Here is a 15,136-nt window from a genome sequence, read left to right on the forward strand (position 1 = left end):
ACCCTGGGGAAGGGGGATTGCTGCTCGCGGACGTGGAGGAGGGTGAGCGGAGTCCCCACAGTCTCTTTTAGAAGATTCTCCCAGGACCTTCTTGAGTTATGCCTATTGTTCCAACATGATGACTAATAATTTCCTTCTCATTAAAATAATAATAATACTAAGCCCCAATCTGGACTGAGCCCTCTTTGGAAGTCTTCAGACCCTAGCAACATTCCTTTTCTATGGCAGCAGAGGGCTGACGTCTCAGGCCCTCTTGTCCCTACTCCTCTTGTCCCCTGGGCTCCAACGCTACGTGAAGACCAGAGCTTCGTAAGGTATGGGATGGACGGGGAAAACCTTTTGTTTAAACCAAGGCTGAGCATTCATGCATTTCACAGCGTTCAGTTCACCACATACAAAATCCACATAGGAATCTAATATTATAAAAATGTGTTTATCTGTAAAGTCTAGTATAGCCATGTTAAACTAAGAATTCTCAAGTTCATAGCACAGGGGTGGAGGGGGGTGAGAGGAATTGTCTATCACAACCAAAGCATGATGATAAAAATTAATAAGCTTGAGGTGTAACAATTCCAGTCTCCTCAGATCCAGGACAGGCCTCGAATCGTCACGAAGGGAACTGCGCCAACTGAGGAACGGAAGCCCCGTGACCAGTACCAGCAACAGGGTGGCTCCATCCTGGTGGCTCCCTCCCTTGAAACCGAGCGCCCACCTCCAGCTCGTGGGAAGCCGAAGTCTGCTTATTACCACACGTCCAACTTATACGCTAACGTTCATGACGACACAGCTACCCTGCCTTCCAAAGAACAGCTCAAGATCGGCATTCAACTCATGTTATTTCAGAGGATCACATGGAAATACAAAAACTAGGCTTTTAAACTCACATATAAATTATTTTTTTTTTGGCAGTACTGGGGATGGAACCCAGGGGCATTCTACCTCTGAGCTGCACCCCCAGCCCTATTTTTTATTCTTTGTTTTGAAACAGGGTCTCACTAAGTTGCAGAGGGCTTCACTGAGTAGCTGAGGCTCTTCTCAAACTGAGATCCTCCTGTCTCAGCCTCCCAAATGCTGGGATTACAAACGTGCGCCCCCATCTGGCTTTTAAACTCTTCTATTATTAATATAAAAATAAGACATGCTGGCATTATCTTATGCAAGAATACTTATAATTCATCCCTATAACAAATAAATTTCTTGAGTGAAACTGAACATGAGAAGCATTCATATAAAAATTGATATTTCTCGTTTCTATGTCATGTAGGCTAGAAAACCCTGTCTTTAGCTCACTACTCTTACCATCATTTTTATTTTTCTTCATAATTCCACTGTGTCAATGTTCCCTCATCACCACACAAAAGCAGCCTCTTGATGCCATGATGGTCTCTATCATTAAAACAGTCCCTTGTTTAAATATCTATTTTACCTAAAATACGTATCAAATGTGTACAAACCAAGTGTCCAAGATTTTCTTCCCCGTGTGCCCACCTCCCTGTCTAGCCTGTCACAGGAATGCTGCCCGGAGGTGACAGAGACCACACCCTCTCAAAAGCCCAACCCCAGGTCAAAAGCCTTTGCAGAACTCTTGCCTAAGAGGCCTGCAGTCTTCTGATACCTAGCTGCAGGCTGCTGCAATGACAGGGCTCCAGAGTCTCCCACAGAAATGCCGCTACTATTTTTTTTATAATAGTGAGATGCTTAAAAGAAACAAATATCACTGGTGACAAAATGAGCCAATTCGGAACAATTAAATCAGACAGTCGGTTCTCTCTTTTCTTTAGCAAAATACTAGGACCTGCTGGCTCTACCTCACAGAGCTAGTCAAGAAACAGGAGCATTCTTCATATCACCAGAATCGGAATCACCAACCTGCTGCGGGGCGATGGTGTCCCTATAGCTTGGCAAAATCTTGAGGGTGACACTCCCACTGATGGTTTTCAGGAGCTCCTGCAGCTCCTTGGGATTGCTGCCCACCTCGTGGCCGTTGACTTCCTTGATGATGTCCCCGACGTGGAGCAGACCCTGCCGGTCTATCATCCCTCCATGGAGGATTCGCGCGATGACCAGGTCATTATTTTCCACCCTAAATGTTACACCCTGTAGGAAACACGAGTAGCGCTCATTGTAGTACATTAAGATATGAAAGATCCACGAGTATGAAGATGAAAAGAATTCCCAGACCAGGTAAGCGAATTGTTCTGACTTCCCCCAGGCTTCCCCCATCTTAATATTGGAATCCCATAAGACTATGTGCAAGTGTGACAGTACTCTATCAAAACAAGCTCTGTGGTAAGGTTAGCCTGAAAACTGAACCGCATCCAGGCACCCAGGCTGTACTCCACAGGACGGCAGGCGCGCAAGAGAAAAGCCAGCGAGTGGACACTCCTGGGCACTCCCAGGGGCTTATTCCTGCCTTCTTTTGTTTTTCTCCATTTCATTGTTCTTAGTCAGGATCCACAAATAATAATTTTAGCAAGAAATTATAAACTTTACTCTCGACTTATAAGGCTTGATTATGGGTTTTTTTTTTGTGTGTGTGTGGTACTGGGGACGGAACGCAGAGGCATTCTACCGCCAAGCGACACCCCCTGCCCTATTTTTTATTCTTTATTTTGAAACAGGGTCTCACTGAGTTGCAAAGGGCATAACCAAGTAGCTGAGGCTGGCCTTGAACAGAGATCCTCCTGTCTCAGCTTCCCAAATGCTGGGATTACAAGTGTGCGCCACCACGCCTGGCTATGGCTTCAGTTTTTAATAACAACTTGCTTCAGTGTTTTGATACCATCAAAATAAGCAACCTGAGTTCCTTTCTCCCAAGGGCAGGAAGAAACGGAGTAGTAGTCCCGATTCCTTGCTGCCCACTGGCACACTGCTAGCTTCTAGTTCAGTCTAACTCTTCATGTTGGTTTAGATTATAGGATGAATCTACGTAAAAAATGTCAGTTGTATACTTATACATGGGCCATGAAGACTGATAACACAAACAAATACAACTTTCACAAAACATTATGAAAAGGAAAGAAATTAGCAAAGGATAGTGACGAGCCGCACGTTCTATTTTAGACGTCGGAAGGCACCGATCCATCTACTCACCAACGGCTCCCCAGCTCTTTTGTGAATCCCCAGAATGCGAATGGCGTCTACTGGCAATAACTGATTATTGACAGAAGAATTACTCATTTCCGGGCTTGACGGGGGTGAATCGTAACACTTTGATGCCACAATGTCATGGGCTTCCAAGAGAGACTGTAAGAAGCCAAATCTGCCTGTGGTTATTAGCTACTGGTGGAACAAGTTGCTAAAAATAATTTGTTAGTTCATTATTCTGGTTGAGTACTCAAAATTTCCAGGGCACACATTATTAAATTCCCCAAAACAAATCAAATCAAATATCAATGTCAAATATCAAATCTCTTCAAGAAATGAGTATGTAGATTTATTTAGCTGTCATCAAATATCATATTCTTGTTTTAGATATGAAGATACTTGACAGGATTCAGTCACACATTTAAATTGGTGTGCACACAGGAAATAAACCCAGGTTTCCAGTCTGGCGCGGGAAGGCACTGAGTTCATGTGTTATCAATCAATCAATAATCCTGATTAGGTATCACAAAAGCCCAATGACAGGACCCAAATTTTTACCTTTCTGTGGCTAAGTTAGCAGTGTGCTGGACCTCATGCACGCCCACATGCGCACACACACACTGGTGCACTGTGTCTCGCATCACTGTGGCTCAGAGTGACGGCACACACGCACACAGCACCTAGTGTGCCCCCATCCCTTCCCATACATGCTGTTAGGATCAGCATTGGTGTTCTCACAGAGGTGTACAATGTCCATGGAAGTGTTTCCTCCACTGACCCCCATCACCTCCCTTAGGCCACTGGGGTTTCTCCCCTTTGCTCCACTGAGGTTTCTTCTTTGCTATCTGAAGTCTCTCTTGTATCCTGATGACTCCACTGCTTCCACACATTACAGTAAACATAATGACCCTGGCTAATCTCACTTAACAATGTGTCCAGGTCCATCCATTTTCCTGTAAATGACACCATCTTGTTCTTTACTGCTGAGTAGAATCCCACTGTGTGGCTATCCCATAATTTTGTAATCCAGTCATCTGTTGGACACCTAGGTTGGTCCCATAATTTGGCTACTGTGAATTGTGCTGCTATAATCATGGATATGTCTGTAACACTCTGACTTCAGTCCCCATGAGTGGTATACCTGGATGACATGGTGGGTCCATTCCCAGTTTGTTGAGGAATCTTCACACAGACCTTCCTGGTGGCTCAGCTAATCTGCAATCCCACCAACAGGTGTAGAAGAGTCCCTGTTTCCCACATTCTCACCAGCATTTGCTATTTCAATTCCTGAGATTGCCATTCTAATTGGGGTTGGATGGAATCTCAGTATAGTTTTGATTTGCATCTGTTTTGTGACAATATTATACTGTTTTTATTATTATAGTTTTATTGCTATACTTTCTGTATGTACAAAATGTTTGTTAAAAAGATGCCCAATAGAAAATAAGCATCGGCATCTTATAAAAATTTTATATTACTGATACAGGTTTTAGTCTATAAAGGACATATTTTTTAAGAAAACCATAAATCAATAATGATTCTGGAGATAACACATTTTAAAACTCTACATTTACTATGCATGTGCTATCATTTTGAGTATTTTTGATCTAGCTTTCAGGAATTTCTAGTATTTAAAAAAAATTTTTTAAATGTTTTAAATTTTTATCTCAAAGGAACAAACTTCACTATAATTGTGCATCCTCACCATAAAGCTAAATTTTAAAAAAATTGAGTGAATATCATACAAGTTCAAAAGCAGTAAATCAAAATAGAGGAGGGGAACAAATATCAATAAGTTTTCATAGAAACAAGTTAGATATTGCCTTAATTGGCAATTCCTGGTCATTTCATGAAATCATTTGTAAGACACTAAGAGAAAAATTCACAAAGAAAAAGGAACCCACAAATCCCTATTTAAGGATTCTTTCCATGAATGCTGGAAGTCATCCAAAGCTCTAACCTGGGCTGCCTGGTTTTTCTACTCCATATTCTCCTCTTAGGCAGTATTATTCAGTTCTGTGACTTGAACCACTACGTATACACTGATAACTCCCAGTTTTGTATCTCTGGTCCAAATTCATTTGCTAAACCTCTGCCTGCACCTGGCTGAAGTCATGACAACTTGAAAGAAAGTAGGTAATTATAATTGAAATACTGAATTAATGCAAAATCCACTGGTTCACAATGCTATTTAAAACACAGAAGGACTAGAAAATTCATTTGTTACTACCTGAAACTATTACTTTAAATAACTCTTGACTTTTTAAAAATTGGCAAACCGAAAGATCTAGTGTTTTCCTGCCCTTTCTGCAGGAAAGGCACTATCAGGTCAAGCCAACTGATGAGAAGCTCTACGTTTAGAAAAGGACACTGGTTGGTAAGTGTAGAATGACAGAATTTGAAAAACCATCCATTTTGCAAGCTCTAATGAAAATATTGACTTAGGCAAGGATTATTAATTTGTGTTCACGAGAGGATAATCGGTTGATAGGAAATAGCGCTTGCATAACGTAAGAATAATAACACACTATTTGAGACGGTCATCGCCCTTAATCAAGGGACCGATCTTGGCATCAGTTCTGCTGAGGAGCCAGGTGGCTGAGGAAGAGCAAAGAGGGGGACACTTGACTTTGGTAATAGGGTTCACAGTGTGTGTCTGTACAGGGGACTTTGATCATAGCCCCACTGCTTTTCTACCCAATGCAGCCTCCACCATAAAGCAAGTCACCACGTACGGCTGCCTCTATTTCTGGGGTTTCCATTCTCTCCAATTAGTCGATTTTCCAAGCACTCCCCAATTAATGTCTTAGTTGTCACAGGTTTAAAAGAAAATGTTCTGTCCTTTCTCTTCTGAAGCAGATTTTTCTTTGTGAAACTCATTACCTCATTCATAGGCCATGCTTACACTGCACTTATTTTTGTGTCTGCGGAACAAAATATATTATAATAGTTTCTGTCCTTATGTTGACTGCACCCAGTCTTGAGAAGCTATACTAAAAAATGTCTGTTACTGAGCCCAAAGGAGACTGGAAGGCAGAATGGTAGTAAAGAACAATCCACTCTCACAATGAGAGTTTTGGCAGCATGTGGTCTAATGGTGAATTCGGGGTATTTTCATTGACTGCACAAAGGAAAATCAATGGCTATGTATTTCTCTGACAGACACTGCACATGTATATAGTGTGTATTAATTTATTGTGTATTTTAGCATATCAGGGCATTAAGCTGGAATTTACATACTTACACAACATGGCCCTAAGTCACTGTCAAAAGATAAATCTTAGAACTGGAAATACACTCCTCAAGAGTACTTTGGGGGCTCAGGGAGGGGATGACGGGGCAGGTTACCTGGAAGTGCGGCTCTTTGAGTATCCCGACTAGTTCTGCCACGTTTTCATCCACATTGATGAGGGGAGTGATGTCTTCCAGAATTTCGTTGACTAGCTCCAGGTTATTGTCACTGACGGCTTCCAGTTTTGAATCTTCAAGCCTCTCATGAGCCTGAGGAGACAAGAGTGCACCGCAGGACTGTACCACAAGAATGTACCACAGAAGTGTACCACAGGAGTGCACCACAAGAGTGTACCACAGGAGTGTACCACAAGAGTGCACCACAGGAGTGTACCACAGGAGTGCACCACAGGAGTGTACCACAGGAGCGCACCACAGGAGTGCACCACAGGAGTGTACCACAGGAGTGCACCACAGGAGTGTACCACAGGAGTGCACCACAGGAGTGTACCACAAGAGTGCACCACAGGAGTGCACCACAGGAGTGCACCACAGAAGTGCACCACAGGAACTACTAATTTGCCCCCACTGTAGTCTAGCTCTTCATTAACTTCTTTTTCATAGTTTAAAAAAAATACTACTTGGATGTTTGATTCATTGAAATCAACTTCAATATTTCAATCAGAGGAAATACATAGATTTTATAGTAAATATATCATGCAATACAATAAACCTTGACCTTTATGCCTATACTTTAAGTCATGAAAAATTCATTTTTATACACCCTTGAAAAAACTAAGTAAGTCAGATGATCATTAAAACCATGTTATATTCCTACCCACCGACAGGGTTTCCTAATGACTTTGAGGTTCCAACTCTAAATGCAAGTGTTCACATTTTATTAAATGCTGAATAACAAAAACAGAATCAGAACATAATCACATGTGTTAATATTTTTTTTTAATGATAAAAATCATTTTGTAAATTCTAGAATCCTAAAGCCATCATTTTTCAGTTTTTTCTCTCTCTTGTGTGTGCGTGTGCGTGTGTGTGTGTGTGTGTGTGTGTGTGTGTGTGTGTGTGTGTTACTGGGTATTGAACCCAGCGGCATTCCACCTTCAAACTACACCCCCAGCCCTTTTTATTTTTTGTTTTGAAACAGGGTCTCCTTTGTTTGCTGAGGCTGTCCCCAAACCTGCAATCCTCCTATCTCAGCCTCCCAAGTACTGGGATTACAGGTGTGGGCCACCACGCACCCGGCCTATTCTTCGCTTTGAAATCAGGCTAGGGATGTAGCTCAGCACCAGAGAGCTTGTCGAACATGCACACGGTCTTGGGTTTGCTCCCCAGCAATGTAAAAAGACAAGGAAGGGAGGGAGGGAGGGAGGGAGGGAGGGAGGGAGGGAGGGAGGGAGGGAGGAGGAAGAGAAGGAGGGGAGTGTGAAGGATAAGAAAGCCAGTAAAAAGGACAGGTGGTTCTTGAGCTTGACTTTGAAAGACCTCAGAGTTAGCTAGGGAAATAAACCTTGTCTCTAGATCTTAATTTTTTTTAATACCAAAATCTTCCAAAGAAAGCATACTGGGAACTATACTATCACAAAAAAATAAGTAATCTTGATTTTCCTTTTATAGCTGAAGTAAATCAATTTTTTACTTTTTTTTAAAGTATTCTCTACTTTTCTAATAGATGCTGTTATTGAAGACAGGCAAACCATAATTATTAAGACCTAATTCATAAATAAAACTATATAAATGACAAATCTGTTTTCAGATTTGTTCTGTAAGTAATGAGGAAAACTCCAATGTCAAAGGGTAACAGTACTAATTAAATTTTACCATGTGTAAATTTACCATGTGTAAATTTTACACATCCCCCGCCCATAGAATAGATCCTCAGAATCCAAATACATACAACATTCTAACTTTTAAAAATAAAAAAAAATAAAAAGATGATCCTATTGTACAAATGTTTTTCTTTTCTGTATGATTCACACTAGTGAATATTTACTATGAGTAAAGTTCCTTTTTTTGTGGTGCTGGGGGTTGAACCCAGGAGCATTCTACCTCTGAGCTACACCCCAAGCCCAATTTTTTTATTATTTTGAAACAGGGTCTCACTGAGTTGCAGAGGGCCTCACTAAGTAGCTGAGGCTGGCCACGAACCAGCGCATCTTCTGTCTCAGCCTCTCAAGTACTGGGATCACCAGTGTGCGCCACCACACCGGATGAGGGTTTTTAGTGCAAGGTGCTGTTTCCTATGCACTCTGTGTGTGTGCTCACAAAAGCGGGTGTGCTGTTCTCGTCCTCACTTGAGTGCTTGGGCTCCCACTGCTGAGGGGCAGTGGGGACGAGTGGCAAAGCCAAGAGGGAGCTGTTTCCTAGGGCTCGTTTGACTCCATCATGGAGAGAGCCCCTCGAACAGAAGCGAGAGGTCAGCCAGCGCGATGCAGGCCGCTGGCCCTCACTCCACTCCCACCGTTACTTCTGCTCTACTGCAGCTCTCCCCAGTTATCTGATGGTCCTATGGGTGAGACCACCACTGTGCCCTCTGACTTTCTCTACTTTGCTCTAAGGAAGAGCTGTAAGACCATCTGTCAGTGGGTGGGGAGGCGCACACTTGTAATCCCAGGCGTCCTTCTGCAGATCTCCAAAGCTCTGTGCTCAGCTTCCTCCTCTCTGATATTGTCCCAGAATTCCAGGCACCGTCAACTTTCCAAATCCCAAGCTCTATCAAGACTAGTAGGCTGCTGTTTTCCCTTCTGCACTGCAGCCTAAAACTTATCCCCAGATGTTTTCAGGAAGCACACCTCCATTATCCCCAGATGTTTTCATGATGCCCAACTCAACTGGTTCCTTCCTTTCAGGGATCACAGTCCTGTGCTACCTGTTGTCCAATGTCTAGTTTTTTCTCTTTGCTTTGGTAACTTTCTAGTTATTTCTGGAGTGAAGTTATTCCAAACTACAGTTTCCTTTCCACAGTAAATGGCTAATGCCTACGACAAAGAGTTTGAATGTGAAAGCCAATCATAGCCTGTATATTGTCATTAAAATACAGGAATAATAATAAAACCAGGAAGACTGGAGTCAAAAGGATTAAAGTGATCATTCCAGCTGGATAATTGCAAGTAGGTTCATTTCTACGTCGGTGCCTTTAGATCCTGTGACCTTAGCATGGACTACATGAATAAAATAAGAATCATGTCATTAACTTATTCAGACTAGGGGAAAATTCTGTAAAGGTATGATTTTCTAGAAGTCTTGGAAGAAAACAAGAAACTTAATGTAACAAAAAAAGAGAGATCAGGAGAGGACAAAAGCATGCTAAGAATACAAAAACAAAAATAACAACAACATGACTCGTTGAAGGAGCTGTCATGAGGGCCCACAGCGCAGGTTGGTGAAAATAAGAATCATTTGGGAAAACTCTAAAGAATGGACGGCAGGGCTGCAAGGTGGGTACCCCGAGCTTAGTGATGTTTATAATCACCAGTTATGGAGAAAAGAGTAAGTGAAATAAAACCGGACCAAAACATGGTTGTAAAGCTGCACTTGTCAATGAGATAAGGGGGCTGCTCCAGGACTTTGGGAACAGACTTAAAATACCAAGGTTATTTAAGAGAAAAAATGTTTTTCAAGAAAGCACATATAGGAAGCTAAGAATTTAAGAGCCATTTCATTTAAAGACAATGGAAAAGGCAGAAGTGGCCTTATTAAGATTTCATTATGTGACGTGTTGTAATTTGCTAACCATGCTAAAGTCGATTAACCAAGTTCTAAAATAGTGATATTTGAAGACTTCTACGAAAACAATTTTCAAAATAATTCAGTAATCTTATGAACAGACCAATATACCTTAGCAAGCGATTTTACAATAGGATTCTCCATAATCCCCTTGAGGAAAATGAGGTCTATTTCTTCTGCTCCGGTTGACGGGGGCAGCTCCGTAAGGTTCTCCAAAACTTGCTGCATTGCTGCTGAGATTAAAAAAAAGAGAGAGAAAAAGAAAACACTTGAATTCTAAGTCATGGTGGAATAAGATTACAAATGCAAATAAAGAGACATTAATGCAGTCAAGTATGGTGACAAACTTGTGAGGCTGAGACAGGAGGCTCTCAGGTTCAAGGCCAGTATCTGCAACTTAGCAAAACTCTTTAAAAAAAACCAAACAACTAAATATGAAGTACATCAGGGGTATGACTCAGAACCCTGGGTTCAATCACCAATTGGGGGGGGTTGCTTTTGAAAAGTCACATCTTAAAAAGCGAGATTGTTAAACCATATGAGTTTCAGGTTGACTTCCCATGAATTCATAGCAGCATAAATTTCACATATAATTTGGGCTTTATCAAATACCTTGTACACACTTTTCAAATTTGAAGCCAACACTCAAAAGTAAATAGAAAATCTGCCAAACATGGTAGCACATGCTTGTAATCCCAGTACTTGGGAGGCTGAGACAGGAGGATCACGGGTTCTCAGCTACTTACTGAGGCTTTCTGCAACTTAGTGAGACCCTGTTTCAAAATAAAGAGTAACAAATAGGGCTGGAGGTATAGTTCAGTGGTAGAATACGTCTGGATTCAATCCCCAGTATTTAAAAAAAAAGCAAAATTTAAATATATTTATAAAAATAAAAATATTGAATTAGTAATCACAGAACTCACACACCCAGAATTAGATTCCACTGGTAAATCTCACTGAACATTTACAAAGAATAAAACTAATACTTCACAAATGCTTCCAAAAAATACAAGAGTAGGGCACACTTCCCAAGCATTCTGTAAAACCAACTGCCCTGATACTAAACCCAGGAAAGACATCACAAGAAAAGTAAAGCCAATATCTCTTATGAACATAGATGCAAAAATCTTTTTTTAAATATTAGCAAAGTGAATCTAACAATATATAAAAAGGAGCGTATCAAATGTCAAGTTCAACTTTTCCCTGGAATCAAGAGGTTCAATATATGAAAATCAACCAACATACCAAAATAAAAGAACAAAGAACAAAAACCAAATTACTTCTCAGTAGACTTAAAAAGCATTTGACAAAATCTCAAACTCTCTCGAGTAAATAAAGAAAAAAGCACCAAGCCAGAAGTAGAAGGGGAATTCCTCAGCCTCGTAAAAGGCATCTCCAAAAATCCGAAGCTAGCATCATACATAACGGCCGAAGACGAGATGCTTCCTAAAGATGAGCAAGAAAAGGAAGTCTGCTTTGCCATTTCTGTGCCACTTTGTATGTGAGGTCCTAGCCAGTGCAGTTAGGCAAGAAAAAGAAAAAGAAAAAAGCAGACTAAAAGAAATAGGCCAAACTATCTCTGTTTAAAAATATAATCTTGGAGCCAGGTGTGGTGGCACACGCTTGTAATCCCAGCATTTGGGAGGCTGAGACTGGAGGATCGCAGTTCAGGGACAGCCTCAGCTACTTAGTGAGGTCCTCTGCAACTCAGAGAGACCTGGTTTCAAACTAAAGAATAAAAAACAGGGGAGGGGGTGTAGCTCAGAGGTTGAATGCCCCTGGGTTCCATCCCCAGACCCACACACACAAAAAAAAAATATATATATATATATATATATATATATATATATAGTCTTGCACATGGAAAATTCTAGCAAAAAATTTATTGGACTTAATAAGAGGTCAAGCTTTCAGAACATAAGACTGACACACAAAAATCAAATGTATTTTCTATACACTAGCAACAAACAATCCAAAACTGGAACATTTTTAAACTTTTATTGGTGCATTGCAGCCACACATCTTAATGAAGTACAAAAACACTCCTCTTACAGTAGCATCAAAAGCAGTAAACTGCTGAGAAATTAATAAAAAGTACAAAATGTATACACTAAAACTCTAAGACATCACTGAAAGAATGTTGACCTAAATAAATGGAAAGACATCCCCTGTTCTCAGTCTGCAGACAGCATGATTAAGATGGCCGCAGTATCCATATTGGTGTAGAGAAAGAATGCAATCCCTGCCAAAACTGCAAAATCTTAGCCGTCTTCTTGTCACAGACAGTGACAAGCTGGTCCTAAAATTCATAGGAAACAAAGGACCCACAATCACCAGGACAATTTTCAGTAACAAAATCGGGCAACATACATTTCTCGATCTTAAAACTAACAAACTATAGAAACCAAAATTGTGTGGTCTTGCACAGAGGCAGACATTTAATTTCAAAGAAGTCCAGAAACCAACCCATAAGCGTGTGGCCATTGGCTCTTGGAGAGCGTGCAAAGCATTTCAGTCAAGGAAAGCACTGGCCTTTCAGCAACTGAGACACAGGTAAGAACGAAGCCAGACCCCCTCAACATCACAGCCTGACTCAGGACTAGGAATCTTATTTTGATGTTTCTGTAAAATAAATTTATTAACATGGCAGCTGTTAAGCAAAATAAGCCAGACACAGAAAGACAGGAATTGCATGTTTTCTATCTCATGTAGAATTAAAATATATATATATACACATGAAAGTAGAAGAAGTGTTAGGGGAGAGGGTGGGTTGGAGAAGGGAGAGGGTGAGAGAGGTTAGTAGAGAAGCTGCAAAGGGTCAAAGCAACATGTATGTGTATGTCACACTGAAAGCCACTAACTTGTACAATTTAAGATTTATAATAATAAACCTGTGTTATTCTTTCTGGGCCTCAGTAAAATAAAAGGTTTGGACAGAAAACTGGATCCCAAAGGATGAAGCTAGTTTGTTGTTGAAAATACAGTTTTATTCAACAAAAAGGAAAAAGCCAGGCATGGTGGCGCACGCTTGTCATCCCAGCAATGGGGAGGCTGAGACAGGAGGATCCAGTTCGCAGCCGGCCTCAGCTACTTAGTGAGGTTCTCTGCAACTCAGTGAGACCCTGTTTCAAAATAAAGAACAAAAAATAGGGCTGGGAGTATAGCTTGAAAGTAGAATGCCTCTGGGTTCCATCCCAGTTCTGCAAAAGATAAATAAATAGATAGATAAATGGAAGGAAATGCTTCCTATAATACTAGGAGTAGGGAGGCTGAGACTGAAGGATCACAAGTTCAAAAACAGCCTCAGCAACATAGTGAGACTTTCAGCAACCTAGCAAGACCCTGTTTCAAAACAAACAAACAAACAAGGGCTGGAGGTGTAGCACAGAGGTACAATGCTCCTGGGTTCAATCTCTAGTACCACAAAGAAAGAAAGAAAACAGAGAGAGAGAGAGAGAGAGAGAGAGAGAGAGAGAGACAGACAGACAGACAGACAGACAGACACACACACACACACACACACAGAGACAGACAGAGAGACAGAGACTGACTTTAGAAAGTCTATATAGTTTTCCTGACAAGTAGTGCCTCATAGAATGATGAGTTTCAGGTAATCCCCAATCACACGTTTGACTACAATCTTGCTCCGACGCCTTAGGCAGCACTCATGACAAGAATTACACAGCAAGCCCTGAGCACGCAATCCACGCGGCACTTGGTACAGATTTGGAAGGCAGGGGCCTGAACTCATTCTTACCGAGTGCTCAGTATTTGATAGGCACATTCTACACAACTTAGTCAAAATTACATACGTAACACCTGGTGGCCAGAACTTGAACCAGGTCTATTTCTAAAGTCCTCATGTGGTCTACTATGCTGAGCTGCAAAATATATCTTATTCTAGATATGACCCTTCTATACATGATTCTTTTTTAAAAATGGCATCCATAACAAACTTTGTAATATAAAGACTAAAAATTAAAATGGTGCAGTGTTGTCATAGCAACTGACAATTTGAATCCAAGCAGCTAAATGAAATTTAATAACATGACTGTGACATTTCAAGTCAGTGGAGGAGCGTAGGGGGTCGGTGAGACCTGACAGATTGACTACTTGCATTCACATTTCTTCCCTTCAGGATCTCTAGCAAAACAGGAACAAAGTATTAATAAAAGTTAAAAACCACATGAACAAAAAAAATAAAGAGAAAACATTGGACAAAAATTGTCAAAGCTTGAAACAGTAGGAGTACAAAATCAGAACAAGAGAAGCAGCAGAGTCTACCATGTAAACATTCCTGGGAGCTATCGATTTCTTTCCGTCATCCTGTAATGAGGCCTAGCTATAATCACATCTTGCCTCCTATTTATATATAACCTGTTAGTCAGCTTTCCTTTACTATAACAAGTGCCTGAAACAATGAACTTATGAAGAGAAAAGGTTTATTCGGACTCAAAAGAGACCAGGTTCCCACAATCCCATTCAAGGGCATGTACCAGGCCCCACAGCTTCAAGGTCCCTCCACCTCCAGCAGCACCATGGGCCAAGCCTTTGACACATGAATGGGCAGCCCAGGTCCAAACCATAGGAGTATCCCTAAAGGAATTAACTAAAAAATAAATTTTATGGTTTCCAGGCCTTTAAATACATGGCTAGATCTAATCTACACCACCTTTTGAGCTTTAGCTACATTCCCCTTTCTCCCACCTGGATGCAAAACCCTCTCCCACTTAACCACCATAGACAACCACTTTCCCATACTGAGTTCACGCTCACCCCTCGAGAGCAATATTTCAACGCCACCAGCTGCTCCAATTAGAATCAATTCTCTAAAACATATTTTCATAGTACTCTATACACCATAGTTCTGATAAAGTTATATAATTAGATGTCTTGGTAGTAGTTTAATGCACTATCTCCTCCTTAAATTCTAAGTCTACCCAGCACAGAAATTATGTGTCCTGTTCCAATCTGTGTCCCCAACAACTAGTCAATAAGTTCTTGATAATATAGTTTGGGTCACAAAAATATAATATTTTTCTTTTACCAAAATCACTAATAGTTTAAAAATTAAATA

The 15,136-nt window shown here is 40.9% G+C and overlaps 1 protein-coding gene across 2 annotated transcripts in view; it reads right to left on the minus strand.

Moving 5' to 3' along the window:
* The window catches only part of PALS2 (protein associated with LIN7 2, MAGUK p55 family member), a gene marked incomplete at both ends in the record, with an annotated part of 32,882 nt that extends 22,592 nt beyond the window's left edge, over window positions 1–10,290 (minus strand). The window contains 4 exons of one of the 2 annotated variants that reach the window (XM_080701592.1): window positions 1,870–2,097; window positions 3,094–3,246; window positions 6,436–6,588; window positions 10,171–10,290. In XM_080701592.1, the coding sequence (XP_080557718.1) occupies window positions 1,870–2,097; window positions 3,094–3,246; window positions 6,436–6,588; window positions 10,171–10,287 (651 nt within the window). The remainder of the gene's footprint in view (window positions 1–1,869; window positions 2,098–3,093; window positions 3,247–6,435; window positions 6,589–10,170) is intronic. The other variant, XM_080701591.1, reaches the window with a different exon arrangement.
* Between the last annotated feature and the right edge of the window lie 4,846 nt (window positions 10,291–15,136).

The sequence above is a fragment of the Muscardinus avellanarius genome (assembly GCF_963383645.1).
Source record: "Muscardinus avellanarius genome assembly, chromosome: 9".
Taxonomy (NCBI): domain Eukaryota; kingdom Metazoa; phylum Chordata; class Mammalia; order Rodentia; family Gliridae; genus Muscardinus; species Muscardinus avellanarius.